This window comes from Tasmannia lanceolata, unplaced genomic scaffold (assembly GCF_043159265.1).
Source record: "Tasmannia lanceolata isolate RefF3 unplaced genomic scaffold, GAP_Taslan_0.1 ptg000020l, whole genome shotgun sequence".
NCBI classification, from domain to species: domain Eukaryota; kingdom Viridiplantae; phylum Streptophyta; class Magnoliopsida; order Canellales; family Winteraceae; genus Tasmannia; species Tasmannia lanceolata.
Genome location: NW_027518697.1, coordinates 26,444,704 through 26,465,865, shown reverse-complemented (window position 1 = coordinate 26,465,865; position 21,162 = coordinate 26,444,704). Strand labels below are relative to the sequence as shown.

Below are 21,162 nucleotides of genomic sequence, written 5' to 3'. Positions count from 1 at the left end.
GAGTTCTATTTATTCCACTTATGAGCTTTAATGTAATTTAATATACAAGTTCAATAAATTTAAGTGTATCATCCTCTCTACATGATGGGCAAGAAGAATTTTGAAAATTTTTCACGTCACCAGAGGCCAAGAAGCCCAACAACCCACTGCTCCTTGCTTCTTTCTGACTAGAAAGAATATCTATTTCTTTACTTCTTGCCTCTCATTATAATTATTTTATCCAATCCCATCTTGTCGTGAGAGTGTTGTTTGAGTTAATCCAAGGCAATAATGATAATGAGAGAAATAAGAGAAAATTGAGAACATAGTAAAATGAAGGGGTTTGAGTTGCATTTTTATGCCAAACAAGACCCAAACAACATAATCTGTCCAATTTCCATCAACATACTCTTTCAGGACTGTTTTGCGCAGAGTTTTTATTCTATTCATTGTTCTTGCTTGTGTTTTTTTACCCTCAAGTGTAGATCCAAACTAGATCTACATCAAATTTGGTATCGAGGCCCTAATTTCTTGAATTTCTGCATATTTTATTGAATTTTGACACATTTCTTGAATTTTTGCACATTTTCAAGAAAATTTTCCAGTCTGATCATGAAGTTCAAAGTTTCTCCTGCTTAGTCTACATCAAATTTGGTATCAGATACAGAGCCGGAAGACATTCTCATTTCTCCGCGATCCGAAGCTTTGAATTTCGTTTGAATTCTCAACACACTTGAGCGATTTCTATCAGATTCCCAATTTGAACGATCTTTGTTTGATCAATCATCATTTTGTATTGAATTCATGACTTTGTTGAACTCTCTCATTATGATGTTATGAATTTATGCTGGTTCCAGTTGTGGTAATGAGCCTGAAAAAGATTGCAAAGGGTTTGAGTCAGCCATTACTCTATACTGTAGAAGTTATTAGGGTTTGAGTCAGCCATCACTTTATAATGTAGAAGTTACTAAGTGTTATTTCTTTATATTATGATGAGAATTTTCATGCTATGGTATGGACTATGTTGGGGTAGATTAGTCATTAAAATTATGTACTTAAGTGGGGTCAAGGATGTAATATTTTCCTTTATTGACTCGTGAAACTCAATAAAAGGGGGAGCTGACCGCCTTCCCCCAATTTTGGATGCCCAAACGCTTTACCACTACTTCTACAATTTCTTTGTCTTGGTATCAGAGTAGATCCTAGATTTCAACAGGCTTGTCCTCCTCAAGATCTAGATGTCAGTAACCAAGATAAGCATAGAAGGATCAAGGATCCTTAACTAAGGTTTGGATCGAGAAATTCTTTTTATCTTCCATATGACCAGCATAAGCAGTCCTACAACCAGTAGATTAGATGTGTATTCGTGTTTGTGTTATGAATTTCCAGTATTACTGAATTATCAGGAAGGATATTCCTCCATTTTTTTTGTAATTTATGCTGTGTTAATCAATCCCTGTGACTGAGAGGTACCACCAATGACTAATCTCTCCCTCCATCCCCTCTGTCTGTCTTTATGTTTGTCTATCTGTCTGACAAATAAGTATTCTCGCCAGGCTATTAGGACATAAAGTAAATGGAAGCACAATTGCCATATCATAAAATTCAAATTAAATGGGTAGACCAGTAAGGAAACAAGCATTACCCCATAACATATAACAAGTACAATTTGCCTATTGAGAAACATGGAATTAAGAATGACTGCTATTAAACAAACGCACACAAAAAAATTATATAGAATGAAGGGAATGGAAATGAACAACCTCGACATTGTTGGTTTGATCATTTTAGATGAAGGATTTAAATCCATTTTAATTGGATGATGCCACCCATTGAAGCTACCTGCTACCTCCACAATTTCACCATTCCCCAAGTATTCTATCTGAACCTATTTCAATCAAGTAACCAAAATCACTCCATTAGCCGACAAATATAAAAACAAATGGCTATAATTTGGTGATATATGTTCAAAGTTAGCGTTATAGCATTTCAATACATTCTAAGCAACAATAGCATTTCAATACATAGAATATAGCAAAAAGAGTAGTTCAAAAAAATAGGATTCTAGACATGTAACTTAAGCAAAGAACTTACCTCTTTTAGTCCAGAAAGACTTTCTTCCACTGCTTGTAATTCTGCATCTTTTGCTGAAATTATTTTTTGCGAATTGCCAATCTCATTGTTTGCCTTACTTTGCAAAAAGGATAAGGCAAGCTGAAGGGAAAAAAAGGCTCAGCTTCAAATTAAGAAATGTGGCAACTGTAAATGGTAGAGCACTAGACTACAACAAGGGTGTTCTGAAATGTTTCAAAACTAATATTTTTTCAAAATATATCCCAAGTTTGACTAGGCAAAGATATGACTGTTTGAGTTTGACCATTGATAACTGGAGAATTTAACCATGTTCGACCTTTGCAAAAGAAGTGTCTTGAAAAATAGTAAGGTTTTCCCCGAGAGTCACCTAAATCCTATTGAAGAGTCACTTTGAGATTTGTGAATATAAGTCTGAGAAAAGTAAAACAAGTTCTTAAACTGCTTCTAGTTTAATCCATCTGGATGTGTTTAAAAGTACAAGGTTTCCAAACGTTGCATGTCACTACTACATAGCGTTGTCGGAAACATACTCGCTTGGGTTCAGATAAGGCAAGATAGATTGAATGGATTGGATTGAAGAAAATGAACTAGTTAAACAGATCGAGGGATGGGATAGGAAGACACAACTGATTGATAGATTGTATCCATTGAATGAAAAAATACAAGCATCCCATTCTTTTTAGATACCCTAAACTTAATGGAATTCATAGGCATTTATTCAAGCATTTCCCATTGGACAGCAATACCATACCCCAAAATCTCTGATGAACTAAATTCATAAATTCAAGTGAAAAAATGAATAATGGGTCACAGTAGAACTTGAAGCCATTGAGTTTTACTTTTCACTACTTGATCTCAGTAAGAGTTTAGCTAGAAAAGCATGACATAACTAATTAGCAAACATGATTGTAAACAAGCAAATATAATTCATGTCTGACTCTATCCATATGTTTCTAACAACTAGTGAGACCTGCACCAGCAAGAGATTGGGAATATAAGAAAATAATCAGTTCAAATGTTCAAAAGAAGATTAATGGCCATGAATCATGATATTCACCCCTCAAGAACTCAAAGTTACAAAAATGTGGAGGGGAAGGCTTTATAGGGAGGTAATTGGGGGTGGTTTCCGAATGAGAGCCTTTAGCTTTTTCCGGGGGTGTGGGGACTCGGAAAACCTGATGCCAAATTTAACTATCGGCTGAAGCCGAAAATTTTCGATTTTGGTGGTAGCCGAAACCGACATTAAAATCTTGGTCTAATCCGCTACTTGGTACAAAGTTTTAAAATGAAAAAAATAATTGATAGCTTTATGCATAATTGTGAAACAATTCTATTACATTGTATATATAAGCATATATGTCACATGCAGGATAGATAATGAGAAATAATAGGTATTTGTCTATTTTAGATGGAAAACATTATGAAGGATAATTCCAACACCAATACAAGAATAGCACATATACCTTCTCACTCTCAATTTGTTGTTTTAACTGAGACAGCTCCAATTCCTTTTGATGCTAAGCAAAAATGCAATTAAAATTATTATGATACTCATATAAGAGCGAAATTTATTGTGCGCAAGCAAGCAGAATAGCACTTCAAGCACCAGAGAGCAAATAGGAGATATACCAGCATTGCTTTTAGACGATCAATATTGATTTGATTGTCATTAGTGCTGCCCTGCAGTACAGAATAGCAAACTACACAATCTATAAATTATAAAATCAACATCTGAAAAAGAAAACCCAAATCGACCTTGTTGGATGACTACCACTTTAAAAGCCACGTCCTCACTGTTTGGCCCTTCAGATGGCAAACTATCCCTATAAATCATTTACAATAACAGAAGAAATGCAATTAGATTGTGACACAAACTTAATTGTATTAGTGCTTTATCCATATACTGCAACATGAATAAGACTATCTGCAAATGTACTAAAGAACAAGTAGCAAATAACAGAATATAATGGAAGCACAGTTAGCATTCCATTAAAAAAAAAAAAGGAATCAAAGTTCATGAAAAAGAGGGTCAGTCGAGATCCAAAAGTAATCACGAAAGTGAATGAAATATCATGCTAGTGATACCATTCAAAAAAAAATATCATGCTAATGTCAAGAGTTGGCCACATATAGCTCCATTTGCCACAAAAAAGTGGTGGGCTAGATCAATGGGATTTACAAAGATTTTCAGTGAATTTTTGGATAAAGTTTAAGTAGATTTTAGTGGGCACTGTGTCATGAAAATGTGAATAGTGTTTTTAGAGCAGCAACATCTAAGCATTCTTTTTTTTATTTTTGACTACTCTAAGATAGAAATTGGGCTTTATTTAGGTTGATATAAGGGATGAAATTGATCATATACCAATGTCTAGGATTAAACTAGTGTTTTAAAGTGTTTTGGGCCTATATATATATATATATATATATATATATATATATATATAGAGGAAACTGTTGGTGAGCTTAAGCTCACCAAACTTATGGTGAGCTAGCTTGCCCAATCACATGGGGGTCCCACTTTGTTAGGATGATCCAAACCATTCATTTGAAAGTCCCTTACATAGATGGGGGGTGTACCAAAAATCAGCTCCATAGGATCATCCTAACCCCTCCATTTGTGGAGGACAAAAATGGACAGACACAAATCTGCCCCATTTTTGTCCTCCACAAATGGAGGGGTTAGGATGATCCTATGGAGCTGATTTTTGGTACACCCCCTATCTATGATAAGGCCTTGCAAATGAATGGTTTGGATTACTCCCCAAAATGTGGGACCCATGTGATTGGGCAAGCTAGCTCACCATAAGTTTGGTGAGCTTCAGTTTCCTCATATATATATATATATATATATATATATATATATATATATATATAAAGAGAGAGAGAGAGAGAGAGAGAGAGAGAGAGAGAGAGAGAACGGTTCCTACACACTTGTGTAGATAAGTAATCTACGCACTAGCGTAAAATACAATGGGGGCCCACATTGTTTGGGTGATCCAAACCATTCATTTTAAAGGCCCTCACATAGATAGGGTGTCCACAAAAAATCAGATCCATAGGATCATGACAACCCTATGTTTTGTGGAGGTAAAATGGACGTCTTTAAACCTTCACAAATTAGTCCATTTTTTGCATCCACAGTTTGAATGGTTAGGATGATCCTATGGATCTGATTTTTTGTGGACACCTTATCTATGTGAGGGCCTTTAAAATGAATGGTTTGGATCACCCAAATAATGTGGGCCCCCATTGTATTTTAAGCAAGTGTGTAGGTAACTTACCTACACAAGTGTGTAGGAAATGTTCTCTCATATATATATATATATATATATATATATATATATATATATATATATATATATATATATATATATATATATGTAGGAACTTTTGATGTTACTTTTTAGGAGGTTGATGAATGTCAAGAGTGTTCCCTTTCGAGGATTTTGGGTTCTACGCTAAATTGATCTTTTGTTGATCACGTCTGTTTTTGTCTTATCTCTATCTAGCTTGTTATTGAAGATTTATTGATTTTTTGTGTAGACATCAAAGTAAAGTAGAAGAGAGAAATGGAGGAGAAGAAGAAGAACAAGAAAGGGGAGAAGATAAGTTGTGAAATAGGATTAAGCTTTCCTTCATGGAGCATCCCTATTTTATTCATATTAGTGAAAATGTACTAAACATATAAATGCACTTAAGTGAATAACACATGTAACACATAAAGAAGCCAACGAATAAACACGAAAAATAATATATCTTACAAAACAACAATTGGATTAGTTCAGTTGGTCAGAGTGTGGCTGTTCTAGTCTTCAAAATGCCATTATAGAAAAAATCATACAACATTCCACCCGCAAATTGGTGCATACATGTAAAATTGTCTAGTTTGCAAAGTGCATCTTGATGTTGACCCCAAGAAACAGTTGGTGAGGATGTCAGAAAGGAGACCTTATGATCTCACACAGGCAATGAAGCACGGATACGGGTACAACACGATACAGGTACGTGGATACGTGATTTCTTAAAAAAATAGGAAACGGGTACGTTGGGGGTACGCTGAATATAATATATTTTTATATTTTATTATATACTTATAAAAATAAAAAATAAAATATTTTGTTAAAGAATTCAAACAATTTAATTGGAGAACAATCAAATAACAATAACATCACCAAAATCTAATATTACTTCACCAAAATCTAATATTACTTCTAAGTTGTTAGGTTTTTAATTATGGGATATATATATTATAGATATTTTGATATATTCAACCCCTCTTTTGGACACAACCCATATATTGTAAATCTGTAATTTTCGATTTAATTTGAACCGGGTGCGCACCCAATACGTACACAAACCCGGGTGCGTACCCGGTACGCACCCAAAGAGTACCCAAGAGCACCCGCACCCGATACGCACCCGACACGGGTACATGGACCTCCGGAGAGTACCCGTACTTCTTAGCACACAGGGAACAATAATAATCTCGGCATCCACCTTTACCCTAACTGTTAGAAATGGGAATTAGGTTAATGAGGAAGAAGAAGAGGAATCGAGAGATGGAGTATCCACTAGGGAGCTCCTCATATAAATGATGTATATATAGGCCCCAATTAGGGCAACAATATACAAAGACTACAATACCTCCTAAACTACATGTAATGCCTAAACTACCCTTACATGTTATTCAACACTCCCCCTCAAGCTGGAGTGTATATACTATGGAACTCAAGCTTTCTACAAAGAAACTACAACAAACAACTAAAAATAATAAAAAGTACAATAAGCTCATACTCATCCAGCTTGGTATAACACTCCTCAAGCTGGTGTGGTGAATACATAATTAAAGCATAATAAAAGATAATGGCCACCATGAGAGTACAATCGTTGAGATCAGCGGCCACAAAAAAGAAACAGCTCCCCCTGAAGCAGCACTACGGCAAGAACGATAAGAACAAGGCCTCCCTCTGAATGAGAGCTCGACGAATAAATCTGTAAACCACGAAGGTAGAATAGAGACACCTCAACAGGGAAATATTAGTGATCCAACGAGCAAAAAGGGCACACCAAAGGCGCGCACACGAGTAACGGCGAAGCACCCCGAGTGGGAACATCAGCTAAGCAGCACGGCGCCAATAAAAGAATAATAATAATCGGAAAGGTGATCGGAACCAACTCGCGATGGGGAAACCATCGTTTGGTGACAAGGTCGACGGCACGAACATTGTCGCCTGAAGAGAACTAATCAACGATGGGGAAACCATCGTCTGGTGATAAGGTCGACGGCATGAACATTGTCACCTGAAGAAAACCAACCGACAATGGGGAAACCATCGTCTGGTGAGACAAGGTCGACGGGGACACTGTCGCTTGGAGAGAACCAACCAACGATGGGGACACCTTCGTCTGGAGACAAGATCGACGAGGACACCATCACTTGAAGAGAACATCGACCAACGACGGCGGAAAGCACATCGCTAGGGGCAAATAAGGTCGACAGCCACGCTAACGACTAGGCATATAGCCGGACAATGAAAAGTGGATTGCAATGCAAATCACGATGAACACGTAAAACTACGCCAAGAACATGAAGGAACAACGAACAATGCGAAAAAATAACTCACAATACGAAGGACTGGCAATGAAAAAAAGAAACCAAACAACCGAAGAATGGTGAAATACAACAAATAGAGAAGACAACACGACAGACGAGGGAGAATAACCACCAACCAACCACAATAAGAAGGACGAAGAACATAAAGGAATCACCAACAACACTCCCCTCGGGCGAGACTACATGAGGCAGGAGACAACAAGTTAGGAAAAGTTAACAAAGAAGACAATACCAAGGCAATAACAACAAGACAACAAGAAAAGAATACAAGACAACACTAGATAACACTGACAAGACTCCCCCTCAAGTTGAAGGCCGAATACCTTCAACTTGCAAAGAAAAGAAGACTTTCAAGGCACAAAATTCCTCTTAGACATTTCATCAAACACTTACGGTGGACATTGGAGTTGGAGATGAAGACAAAGGCACAACAAAAAAATATATAGAAAAGATAAAATATGGGATTTGTTGTGGAGATTGGGAATGGAAAAGGGTCTAGAGGAGTAGATCTAAACCAAAAAAATATAGAAAAGAGAACGGATAGGGTGGAGTTTTGGGATGACAAAAAAGGATTTGGGAAGAAGTTTTCTTCCCAAAGGGGATGGTAGTGAGAAAGTATGGAAAAATAAGAGATTTGGGGTTGAGATTTGAAATTCAAAAGAGAAAGAAAAGAAGGAATATGAGATTCGGGGGGGGGGGGGAGGAAAAAGGGATCCATGGCAAAGTAACGGTCTCCAACTTGTGCAAGTGTGAGAGAAATCAGGGAGCTGAATGGAGAATGGAGAGTTGTCGTAATGGGGATTGACGCAAGGGAGAGAGAGAGAGTTTATGGAAAAAAAGAACAAAATGGTCTTGCGAAAGCCACAGAATGTGGTTTACGGAGAGAGAGAGAGAGAGAGAGAGAGAGAGAGAGAGAGAGAGAGAGGAGCAAATAAAGGGAGAGATATTTTAGGGATGTGAGAGAGAGAAGGAAAATATGGCAAAACTGAAAAAGGGTTAGCGCATTTGCGGAAAACACACAATACGGTGAGAGATTTTTGAGAGTTTCTTTTCTTTTTGTGATTTGCGGCAACAGAGAAAGACAAAAAAGAGAAAAAAAAGAAGCAAGGGATAGGGGAATTACGCGCGAGAGAAAGAGAGAGAATGGTGTGATGGAAATGAGAGGATAAAACTCTTCTTTTCTTTTTTCCTTTCCCTAGGATCTGCCATGAAAACTGAGAAATACCTTCTGGACAAGGATAAACCACGATGTGCAACAAAAAACACCAAAAGAACGATGCAAAGAAACACAATCACACAAGAAACACAAGATTTATGTGGTTTGGCACTGCCTACGTCCACGGAGGAAGATTTACGTGGTTCGACACTAGCTCGATCTGCGCATGCCTCGCGCACATTAGCCCGTCAATGGTCCTGTATAATGCCAAAATACAAGACATCTGCACAAACAGAAATGAAGTTAGGGTTAGAGAGGAAGAAGAAGGGAATGGACGGATGGAGAGTCTCCACTTGGGAGCTCCTCGTGTAAATGATGTATATATAGGCCTAAATTAGGGCAACAATGTACAAAGATTACAATACCCCCTAAACTACATGTAATGCCTAAACTACCCTTACATGTTATTATATTCAACACTAACAAAGTGACAATCAACCCCTATATGTTTGGTTTTCTCATGGACCGCAGGGTAATGGTTGTTTTGATTGTTACAGTAGAGCTTCATAACAGTGTCATTGAGCAGTGTTTGAAGCCACATGAGCTTAGAACTCGCATGAGCTATAGAATCTCTACTCCTATCTCTCTGAGAAGTGTTTGAAGTCTTACTTTTCCAAGTGACTGGATTACCTCCAACAGACATACAAGAGCCCATACTGGACTATCAATCATTATCTGCGCCAGCCCAGTCTACATCAGCATATCCTTCTAAATCCATATGTCCCGCTTTGCATATAGGACTCCTTTTCCAGAAGCCTCCTTGGGATATCTCAAAATTTTTTGAACCAATTCTAAGTAGAATGAGATCAATGCATAAACCGTCTAACTATGCTTGCCGTGTAGACAATAACAAGATGAGTATTCGTAAGGAAAATGAGCTTTAACAACAGGCCTTTGGTAGGATCCCATATCAGCGATCAACTCCCTCTGTCAGTCTCGTAGTTATTAATTCTGTTTTGTTTCGTCCAGGATGGAAGAAATGTTTCGCTGCATTTCAAAAAACGGAAAAAAAAAATGAAAGGTTTTGCTCAGAATTCCAGTCTAACCCGATGCATTTTGTTCCATTTCGTTCCATTCTGTCCGTTCGATTGAAAGCGCGTAAAACAACCTATTTTGGACAAAACCGCATGAAAAATCCAATTTCATATTTTTGTGGTATACTTATTATTGTTCTTTTTTTTACCCTCATTAATGAATGTTTAATGAGTGCTTGAAGGGCATTTCATGCCTTTTAAACACCACTCCCGACCCAAAAAAAGAAAAGAAAAGAAAAACACATAAAAACCATCATTATGTACTTTTGCAGAACCAATTTCTTTCCTAAAAACCTACTCTAAGCTTGAAGACAAGGCCTTTTCGCCATTTTGTCATACAATATCTAAGCAGTGATTTTGAAAGAGGTCGTATTTTAGCGTTTTCTTAGACTCATTTCGGGTTTTTTGTTGTATCTTCCATTTTCATTTATTCTCTTCTCAACATGAGTTTGGGACCTTCCAAAGGAGCATATTCCAATTGTTCTGCTCCCGTTAAATTGGATGATTTGGTATGGGCATATTGTTCATTGGTTCTAGGTTAACGAAATAAAACGATTTGCTTATTTTGGCAGTAAAGTTATATGTGGGTGGATGTATCACTTGATTAAATGAACATCTGGTGGGCCTTCTTGGCAAAGTAACGACATTTAAGAAGGTTTAATCGGATATAACATGACGATTTATGAAGCTTTAGGAGGATTTTAAAAATGAAAAATCTAGAAAGAATATAGTTATGGCAAAGATTGGTGCGTGAGGGGAAGAAATGTTGCAAAAGGTAGTGGAAAGAGGAAAATGTATCAGAAGAAACAATTTTTTGCCCCTTGGAACAACTGTTGGAGCTCACCTAGGCATAAAAGGTCCTTTGGCTATGAAAAAAACAATAGATCGGGCTGAAAGGGCGGTTGGCATGCTCTACTATGACGCCAATATCCCTTTCAGTGTTACAAATTCTCCTTATTGGCAACAATGTTTGATGCAGTTAATGCAGTGAGTCAGGGTATAAGGAACCCAATTTCCATAACTAAAGGGGAAAAATAATGAAGAAAACGGTACATGAGATAAATAAATGCTTAGCCAAGTTCAAATTATTTTAGATTGGCAGATGGTTCAACGGACACACAACAACTCAACTCAACTCAACAAAGCCTTTGTCTCAAACTAGTTGGGGTAGGCTAAATGAATCCTTTAGAAAAATTTATGTTGTTTTTCTTTCTGTGGATGCATCTAGCATAGTGTAGAATGTCGTTGATTTATTTTTTATTTGATCGTTACAAAACTTTGTCCAGAGAGTATCGTATATAACTGACAATGATCCTAGGTCCAAACATGCAGGGAAGATGCTGGTGATGAAATATGGAACTTTCTACTATACCCCATGTGTGGCTAATTGCATAGATCTTATGCTAGAAAACTTGGTCAAATGGAAGATTTTCCAATTATTGCTAGCATGATAGAGAGCTCGGAAGATAACCAAATTTATATATAACCATGAGTGGTTGTTTCTCTTGACGTGGAATGAGTTTAAAAAGGAGAGATTTGTATTGTCTTGGTTGAACGAGGTTTACAACAAAATTCTTGATCATACAGTCTTATGGTGCATATGAAAACTTTGTAGCAAATGTTTGGCAATCAAGCTTAAAAAGCTAAAGGATAACTTGAGGGAATGGAATAAACTTTCTTTGGAGATGCCATACAAAAGTTGGAGATGTAAAGAATTTAACCAACCTTGTTGAAAGAACAATATGATATGAATCCTTCCAATGAAAATGACAACAAATTGGTTGATGCCAAGCAAAGATTTGAACAAGCTCTTCTAATCTTAACGAAAAAAACACCAAATTCTTCCATGCTTCCATTAGCCACGGCAGAAAGTATAGCTCTATAAGGAAGATCTATAGTAATGACAAGTGCATGGAAGACCCCCATTCAAGAGGTTGCTTATGATTTTAGGAAGTTATGTTAGAGGAGGGGGGTCATTGAGGATGATGAGTTGTCGGATGCCATTCCTACGTTGATTAGTGAAGAAGAAAACAAAATGCTCCTTAGTATGCCGAATGAGGATAAGGTAAAGAAGGTCGTATTCAGTCTTCCTGAGGAATCACTCCATGAAATACGGGTGTGACAACCCAGGGGGGGTGAATTGGTCAATTAAAAATTTTGGGCTTAATTAAATGGATTATTAACATTAATTTACTAATTAAGCACTTATTAATCTAACCCTTATTCAAATATTCAAGATAATGAAATTTAGGGTTTAGATATTACTTTAAGCCTATTTACCCTAACCCTTGTTTTAATAAAACATAAATACAAGAAAGGGTAGAGATTACCAATCACCACAAAGCGCAAAGAGAAGGAGGAGAGAAAGCAACCACAAGGCACAAGATTTACAGTGGTTCGGTCTATCACAAGACCTACTCCACTCTTCCAAGTTTACCTCCTTGGGGCGCTCCACTAAAACAGTGAGATTCTTCAAAAGGCGAATCTCGAAGCCGTACACCCGACTCCTCTAACTCCAAAGGGAACAAACCCTTTCTGTACGAGGCCCTGACGAAGGGCACACCCTCTTACAATGTCTTCTCCTTTCTTAACGGGCTGAAGAGTAGACCCTCAAAATGTCCTCACCTTTGTTACTGGGCCGAAGAGAAGACCCTCAAATACAAATGAAGAAATAAAAGAAAAACTCTCTTGCCACTTAGATAGGCAGATTACAAACTTTGATAGCTCACCAACGCTCCAAGGAAAGATAAAATGTAAAGCCAATGGAGTTCCTTTTGATAAAATGTAAAAATCAAGTTCAAAGAGGTTTAGCTTTTGATAGAAGGTTTTAGCTCAAAGGAAAATGAGATTTGATCTTTCTAAAATGTTCAAAAGCTTGTTTAGATAGGTTTTAATAGTGTATATATAGTGTATTTGAAAATATGACTGTTTGGGGGTAAAACTGTAAATAACTGGGTTGAAAAAGTCAACTTGCAAAAGCCCCAACGGCTAGTTTGCCCGACCGCCGCGGTCGCCCGCCCCTATCGGGCGCCCTTTTATATTTTCAAATTTCTTACCGTCGCGGTCGACCGACCCCATGGCGGTCGCCCTGCGAGGGCTACCTGTTTGCTCAAAAATTCGGCTCATAAAACCTATCTCGGTCGACCGACCCACGGCGGTCGCCCGCCCAAACCCATGACATAATGGTTCTGTATCAACAGAATGGTTCTGTATCAACAGAACCCATTCCGCGGTCATCCGGATTGACCCGATCGACCAGCCCGTTATTTTTCCGCAAGTGCTGGAATTCCAACAAGCTTGCAGCGGTCGCCCGGGAGACCCCCGGTCGACCGGCCCTGGTTAAAATTCCATTTTTACTTTAAAGCTTAGGGGCTTTTGGGCCATGGTCTTTGAGCTTAAGTCCTAGGTTTTCCAAACACATTTTTGGGTGTGTGTATGGTTTTCAAAGATGTAAAAAGTTAAGTATGAAAACCTTTTGAAAACCTTTTGAAAGTGCATTTAATATAAAATCAAGAGGACTCTAAATACATTCTAAAAATAATAACCTTGAGTCTTTTTGGAATGTATCAGCTCCTTTGCACTTCCATGGACTTCTTCGGCTTGAGTGAACATCTTGAACTTGATTCGGCTCTTGTGACTTGTCTTCCAATCTTCAATGCATGTTGAGGTACATGAGGTGTCACCATGGCATGTTCAACTCCAAGCTCCTTCTTGACACTTGTTGGGAACTTGTGGAATCTTCATAATGAGCTTCTTGATTTGAACATCTTCAAATGATGATGTCTTCACTGTAGGTGCAAGCTCTTCGTTCCTTTGCTCCTTGATTCACAAGCCATGTGTTGTGAAGGGTTGTGTAATGGCGATTATGACATGAAATTCCTGTACACAACACAACACCTCAAAGCAACACATTAGTCCATAAATGCTAATCAATTTGGTTTGCTACCATCAAAACAAGAAGGTAAGGTGAATGATTGAACTCATGGGAACCCTTAGGCTTACACTCCAAGACTAGATGGGTTTGATGGTTTTTTATCCAGACATTGGTTGAATAGTATCAAGGATGGCCTTGTGAAGTGATGAGGACCCCATCACTGACATGGCCAACTGATGCAGGTGCATCCCTCCAGATCGCGCCGAATGATTGACAAGATTATCAGATCCCTGATCAGATTTTTCAGAACCCTTGGATCAACAATCAGGCAATCCAGATCGTCAATCAATCTCAAGATTATGGTAAAGAAGTTCCATTCATTGCCTGATCATCAAAAGATCGTAGATCAGAACACCGACCAGATCAACGACTCATGTTGATCAAACAGTTAAATAGAGTGTCTTTTCTTTATATTTTAATTTGAAATTTTGTTTTATCAGGACTCTTGGACGAATTTTATATAGAGTTGGTTGTCCAAGTAATCCAAGATTTTAGGGAGTTAGAGTTTAGGAGTCTGGGTTATTTTGGGCCAATCAAAAGAAGCCTTGTTTTAGGAGAGTTCTACAAGTTATAGGAAAAGTAGGAGTTAGGTGTTTCTTTCTTTCAATAGGATTACGAAAGCTAGCAAGTTCTACAAATACATGATTGTAAAAGAAATTCATGAAGCTTTTGATGAAATAAAATTTAGATTTATAGGAATTTATATTCCTCGTCCCTCAGAATTGTTGCCGGAAAAACAAGCCACCCGTTGCTTGTTGTTGCCCATCCGCGCAAGGCACCTGCTGCTTGCTCGTTGTCGTCGAAGTCCCTCGATGTTTCCACCAAAGTCTTTTTCAAAGTAAGCACACAATCAGCCCTTATTGTTGTTGTAAACCGATCCCAAAATCCAACACTTTGTTGAACCCGAACCTTCTCCTAAAACCTACCCACAACCATGGTTTGAAATTTTGGTTTCGACTAAAATTTCGGACTTATCCGAAACCGAAATTTAGGGCGAAATTTTGTACACGCTCACGAAATCCCGGATTTTTTGGATGAAATTTTGATCGAAATTACCGAAATTTCGGGCTCGTTCGAAATTCTTTAATGCATTAAAATATTATTATTTAAATTTCAATTTCGACGAAATTTCCGAAATTTCGAACGAAATTTGGTAAATTTCAAGAATTTCGGTTTCGGTACGTTTTTGGTTTCTGTCCTCACCGAAATTCGAAATTTCGGTCGAAATTTAAAACCATGCCCACAACCCAATCCCATAGCCGTAGGAAGCCATCAAACCCAGATTCTAAGTGTGGCTGAGAACTCCACTTTTAGCAGCCCTTAACCTGTTATTCTCAGACCTTATAATCAGCCTATCACCATGTTGAAGCCATCCTTACACCTTCGAATTTCAGCTACTGTCCTCTAAATTTTAGGCAATCAAAACCAGTATGTTCTGGATTTTCTTGGCCTCTTTCAACCTATTAAAACCTAGCGCAAAAACCTTAGCAATTAGTCTCCAAGACTTCAGCCACCTTAGTTAGTCGACCACCCATTGCTGCCTTCTCTCGTTGATTCAAATAAATAAATAAATACACACAACTTGCAACCTGTCTTTAATCGATTAACACCCACAACCTTACAGTAGCATATCGGCCACCTCTTATCTCTTTCTAACTTAGCCGATCACCCCAGCGCAGACAACCCCTTCATAAATCTTCCACCCCATTAACTCTTTCATCAAGCCATTCAAAAAACCTTCTTGAATCAAGAATCCAACCACCAATCGTAACTACCTTCCTTGAATCTTTAAGCAACCGGATCAAGAACACCAATAACTTCCATTCTTATACTTGTAACCACCTTCCACCTTTAACTAATTACCCATATAGCTTCCTTACACAACAACATCCTTCCAATTAAGATTTCTCTTAGTTTCAACTCTTTTGATACCCTTTTCAACCCTTCCAACGCCCTTTACAATTTTTCTTCTCCTTTCCTTAGCCTTTCATCCCTTTTCCCTTTACCCCTAAAGCTTCCGCCCGCGTATCAACTTGTATCAGAGCATTCCATTATCTGCCCCCTCATTATTTGGTATCAGAGTATTCCGCTATCTGCTCTTGCGTCATTTGGTGTCAGAGCACTCCGCTATCTGCTCTTGTTACCAACCAAGTAGAGGACGATGTTCTGAGTAGGCTTGATCATCCTAAAGCTTTAAGGAGATCAGCTAGACTGAAAGAGAAGGCAGCTAGGGGCATGGACAGGGAAGGTAAGGACATGGCACAAATGCAAGAAGGAGTGGTATCATTTGTAATTTTTTGTCTTAGTAGAATGTATTCGTAGGAGGGGCATACTTGTAATATGAGTGAACTTGAGGATCATAGTGAGGCCTTTTAAAATTGGGAGGGATATGGAGTTGGAAGCCCACTACAAGTAGGATTTTCATTTGAATTTTTAGGACTTTTGCTGATTTTGAAGAACTTGTAGACCCTAGCTTGGGGAGAGAGAATTCCAGTTTGTAAGAATAACTTTGAAGCAAGGTTTTAAATCTTGGTTTCAGAATGCATTTCGGTCCTCACCGAAAGCGAAATTTTTGCCGAAATTTCATTCGAAATCCATCGAAATCTAAAAAAGCAATATTTATCTTCCCAGAAATTTCGGGCGAAATTAATCAAAATTTTGGCCGAAATTTCATTGATTTCGCCCGAAATTTCAAGGAAATATTGAATAATGAATTTTAAGGGATTTTCCTAAAATTTCGGACCGAAATTTCGGTCGAAATAAAGTAACGTTTCAAGTTTCCCCAATTTTGATTTCGGTATCCACCGAAACCCGAAATTTAAAACCTTGCTTTGAAGGTGGTTAGAGAGGAATTCCTGAAATTTGAAGGCCTTCCACCTATTCTTCTTAGCATGATTTCATCACTATGCCTGAGTATCTTCTTGTTGTTTCCTATTAAAATTTAAATAAAATCTCAATTTCCATTCATTCTCCTCCTGTTTTTCATTTGAATTTCAGCTCAATTACAGCACATTACTGTTCATACTATGTTTTGAACAGTAATTGACTGTTTTAGGACTGTTCTTGCACAATTCTTAGTGTTCTTTCTTGTTCTTGATGTTCGTGATTGTTTGTTTAATTATCAATGTTCTTTCTTGTTCTTGATGTTTGTGATTGTTTCTTGATCAAATTCTACATTTCAAAGTTAGATCTACCTCTGATCTACATCAAATTTGGTATCAGAGCAAGGATTGGAATAAATTCTCATTTCTCCACGAGCCTCAAATCAAATTTTCGTTTGATTTTCACATCGACTATGTAATCTATACAGGATCCCTATTTCGGACAAATTTAATTGATGAGCATATTGCATATTTTTCCAAGTATGCTTTAGTTTGCTTGTCAATACTTGCCAGCATGATTCAAGCCAGTTAAAAAGTTCCTAAATGGCAACATCATCTCATAAACTTCACAAACGTAGAGGTTTATTATCCACAACAGCATTACTTTCCCTGGCAGGTCCTAATTTACAAGCAAGTTCAACACTTACTAATGATACCATGGAGGAAGCTAAGATAAATTAAAACAAGTACATCGAGCACGATTATAAAATATTAGAAAAATCTAAACTAATCCACTGGACTTAAAAAACGCAAGCAATTTCTCTGAGAAGTCCTTTATAGCCCCATATGTGCCTTCACTAAAAAAAACCCATATGCGCTTCACTAAAACACCAACCTGTGAGGGTGGTGTTCCATTGATGGAAGAGCAGCCTGTCCAGAAGTCACTGATGTTTCATTCAAGTTTGAATAAGTATTATTCCCAATTGCCTCACCTGTTGGTTTCCCGTTGCTGACGCTTCTATATTCACCCGAAGCACCTATTAGAAACTGATACTTCGTAAGACAACCCACAAAATTGAAGTTTCAGCTCATGAGATGCAAAGAAACACAATAGACTGATTAACAAATCCTTTTACAATTTGACAATGTTCGAAGAAATTGCAAAAAATGAAAAAAAAAAATATATGGGCCAATAGACTGAGAAAACAGACAAAGGTCAGCAATCAAAAGAAGTGGCTATTAGGCATTATTTCCTTCAACGTGTTGAGCATTGACACATGTGCAAGGACATACTTTTCAAATTCAAATTCAAATTCAAATTCATACTTTTTTTCCAAAAAAAAAAAAAAAAAACAATATATGATGTAGGAGCGTAAATACAAAGACGTAATGAATTGCATGAAATAAAACAGAAGAATCAAGCATATGTTACATAGTGGGTTCATCAAGCTTTGAGGTAGAACCAATAAAAATAGATGCAAGGATAAAGCTCAGACAGTATTTGTTCACTTTTCTTTCTATCAGTTACAAAAATTTGTATTAAATTTAGAAAATTAAAGTTCAAATTATGGTAAATCAGGATAACAAGAATGAGATGCTAAAACAAATTAATGGTCTCCCTAAAAAGCAAACAGGCCAATGAACTTGTTTCCAGATGAACATGTAAGGACACATGTAGAATGCTACACAAATATAAATTTATCTTGATTGGGTTACCAAGTTTCCAAGAGAGATTCACGCCCTTGCTAGCTCACCTAATAACTTATTGTGTCGGCCTCTATCTTAAGCAGTCTGGAAATATGAAATGAGAGCTTTGACACCTCATAAAATGGTAGCAATGCATATACCTTACATACAGTATATGCATATATCATAAAAGTAGCAAGCTTCACAATCGGACTAAAGGCCATAATCAAGTTGAAATCGGGGTGATCTGTTACGTGACCAAATGGGTCCCACTTGGCTGAAATAAATCAGTTTAGATTTCTGTTATTTTTAGATTTGCTTTCTAGTATTTTAGGATAAGTAGGAGTCTTATTGATAAGGGTTAGCTAGATTAGAGATTTTCAATAAATAAAATGGACACAGCCTTTTTAGAGGAATGAAGAAATTTGTTACAGAAATTGTGTTTTGTGCACAAAGGAGGATTGATCCTACCCTCGAAGTGGATCAAGAGGCTGATCTTCCCTCTAAGAAGATCAAATCTGGGGTGAATTTCAGGTTCGTAACTAGTGCTATCAGAGTCGTCGATCTTGCGTCATGGCTGCGTTCCGGGAGATTTTGGATTCTCTACATGATGATTTTTGAAGGATCAAGGAACTTGTATTGAAAATGATAGAAGGGCATAGATGGTTTGCGGAAGGTTTGGATGGAATCAGTCTAATGATCGAGGAAATGTGCAATGATGAAGAAAAGCGGAATGATGTTCGGGTCAAGGAAGCTGCAAGAATTGATGGCGACAAGGCTGAGTTAGTTGAACATATTACCGAAGAACATATTGATTTTTGCAAAGTTACATGGTATATTAACTATGGTAGCAAAGGAGAGAGAGAGAGAGAGAGAGAGAGAGAGAGAGAGAGAGAGAGAGAAACAAGAGAGATAAAGGGTGAGAGAGAACCAATTGAGAGAGAATAGGCGTGCGTGTGGGAGAGAACAAAAATTAGTTCTCTCCCTCACGCACGACTAATATTTATATATTATTGTATATACCCAATATGCCCTTACATATATAATGTATTTATTCCACACTCCCCCTCAAGATGTAATGTATATATCATACATTCCAAGCTTGTTACAAGAATCTTTCAGTTTTGCTGATCCTAACTGTTTGGTAAACATATCTGCGAGCTGGTATGTAGATCGAGTAAAAACAGTGCGAATTCCACCTTTCTGAATCCGATTACGAATGAAGTGACAATCTACTTCAATATGTTTGGTGCTTTCATGGAACACATGATTTGTCGTAATATGGATTGCAGACTTATTATCACAATATAATTGTGCTGGAGACATTGATGAGAACCCAATCTCTGATAAGAACGAGCGAATCCAGATTAGTTCACCACTCGTGTAAGACATAGAGTGATATTCCACCTCTACACTTGACTTGGAGACAACGTCTTGCTTTTTGCTTCTCCATGACACCAAATTTCCTCCTACAAATGTGCAATATCCAGTGGTTGACCTCCGTTCTGCAGGAGATCCTGCCTAGTCGGCATCACTAAATCCTTCTACTTTCTCATCACCATGTTTTTTGAAACACAAACATTTCCCCGATGTACCCTTCAAATACCTGATAATCTGAAAAACAGCAACCAATGGGAAGTACGTGGAGAGCTCATAAAGTGACTAACCATACCAACTGCAAATGATATGTCTAGGCGAGTAACAGTTAAATATATCAGTTTTCCAACTAGTCTTCTGTACCTACCAGGATCATTCACCAACTCCCCTTGATCCGAAAGAAGTTTAACGTTCTGGTCCATAAGGGTAGATGCAGGTTTCACTCCCATTGAACCTGTTTCGTCTAAAAGTCCAACACATATTTCCTTTGTGACAAGACCATAATGAGAATATGCTACCTCAATATCGAGGAAATACCTTAAAAGACCCAAATCTTTCGTAGAGAATCCTTCTTGGAGAAAGGATTTCAATCTCTGAATACCAGATCTATCATCTATTGTGATTACAATATCATCAACATACACTATCAGAAAAATATGCCCAGCAGTGGACTTGTGACTAAAGTCCAAATGATCAACAGCTTCAACAACAACCACCAGTAACGAACGACGATAACCCCTAGAAGAAACCAACAACACACCAACAAACAAAATTCATATGCGACAGAATCAGCAATGAACAACGATAACCCATAGAAGAAACCAACAACACACCAACGAGCAAAATCCATATGCGACAGAATCAGCAATAACGTAAATGAAGAGAAGGGAACAACTCACATTACGAGAGGACAGCGTCAGGGTTTGGATGAAGGGCTCCGGAAAGTGTATAGATTGGAATAGGGGGTGCGGTTAGGGTTATGGGTGTGAATAGCATGTGCGGATAGGTTTTGGGTCATGAATAGGGGTTCCGGCTAGGGTTTTGGGTGTTGGGGTGGTGTGGCTAGGGTTTTGGGGAGGTGCGGCTAGGGTTTTGGGGACCTTGGTTTGGGCGGTTGGGTGGGGAGGGGTAATAGGAGGTTGTGAGGTAAGAGGATTGATGATTAGGGTGTAGTTAAAAAACCCAAAACAAAAAACTTCAGTCACAAAAAAAGGCTATTAGGGTTAGGGTTTAGGGAAAGAAGAAGGAAAAACCTACCTTTCTTCACCCATTGCTCTGATACCATGTAAAGTAACATGGTATATTAAATATGGTAGCAAAGGAGAGAGAGAAACGAGAGAAATAAAGGGTGAGAGAGAACCAGTTGAGAGAGAGAATAGGCGTGCGTGTGGGAGAGAACAAAAATT

At 37.9% G+C, this 21,162-nt stretch overlaps 1 protein-coding gene across 6 annotated transcripts in view; it reads right to left on the bottom strand.

The window, feature by feature from the left end:
• Positions 1-21,162, bottom strand: part of LOC143854189 (5'-AMP-activated protein kinase-like protein) — an 84,615-nt gene that overhangs the window by 29,891 nt on the left and 33,562 nt on the right. For 5 of the 6 annotated variants that reach the window (XM_077364031.1, XM_077364030.1, XM_077364027.1 and 2 more), the window contains 6 exons: positions 17,589-17,730; positions 3,829-3,896; positions 3,703-3,773; positions 3,537-3,590; positions 2,074-2,193; positions 1,743-1,867 (listed from right to left, as the gene is read on the bottom strand). In XM_077364031.1, coding sequence (XP_077220146.1) covers positions 1,743-1,867; positions 2,074-2,193; positions 3,537-3,590; positions 3,703-3,773; positions 3,829-3,896; positions 17,589-17,730 — 580 coding nt within the window. The remainder of the gene's footprint in view (positions 1-1,742; positions 1,868-2,073; positions 2,194-3,536; positions 3,591-3,702; positions 3,774-3,828; positions 3,897-17,588; positions 17,731-21,162) is intronic. The other variant, XM_077364028.1, reaches the window with a different exon arrangement.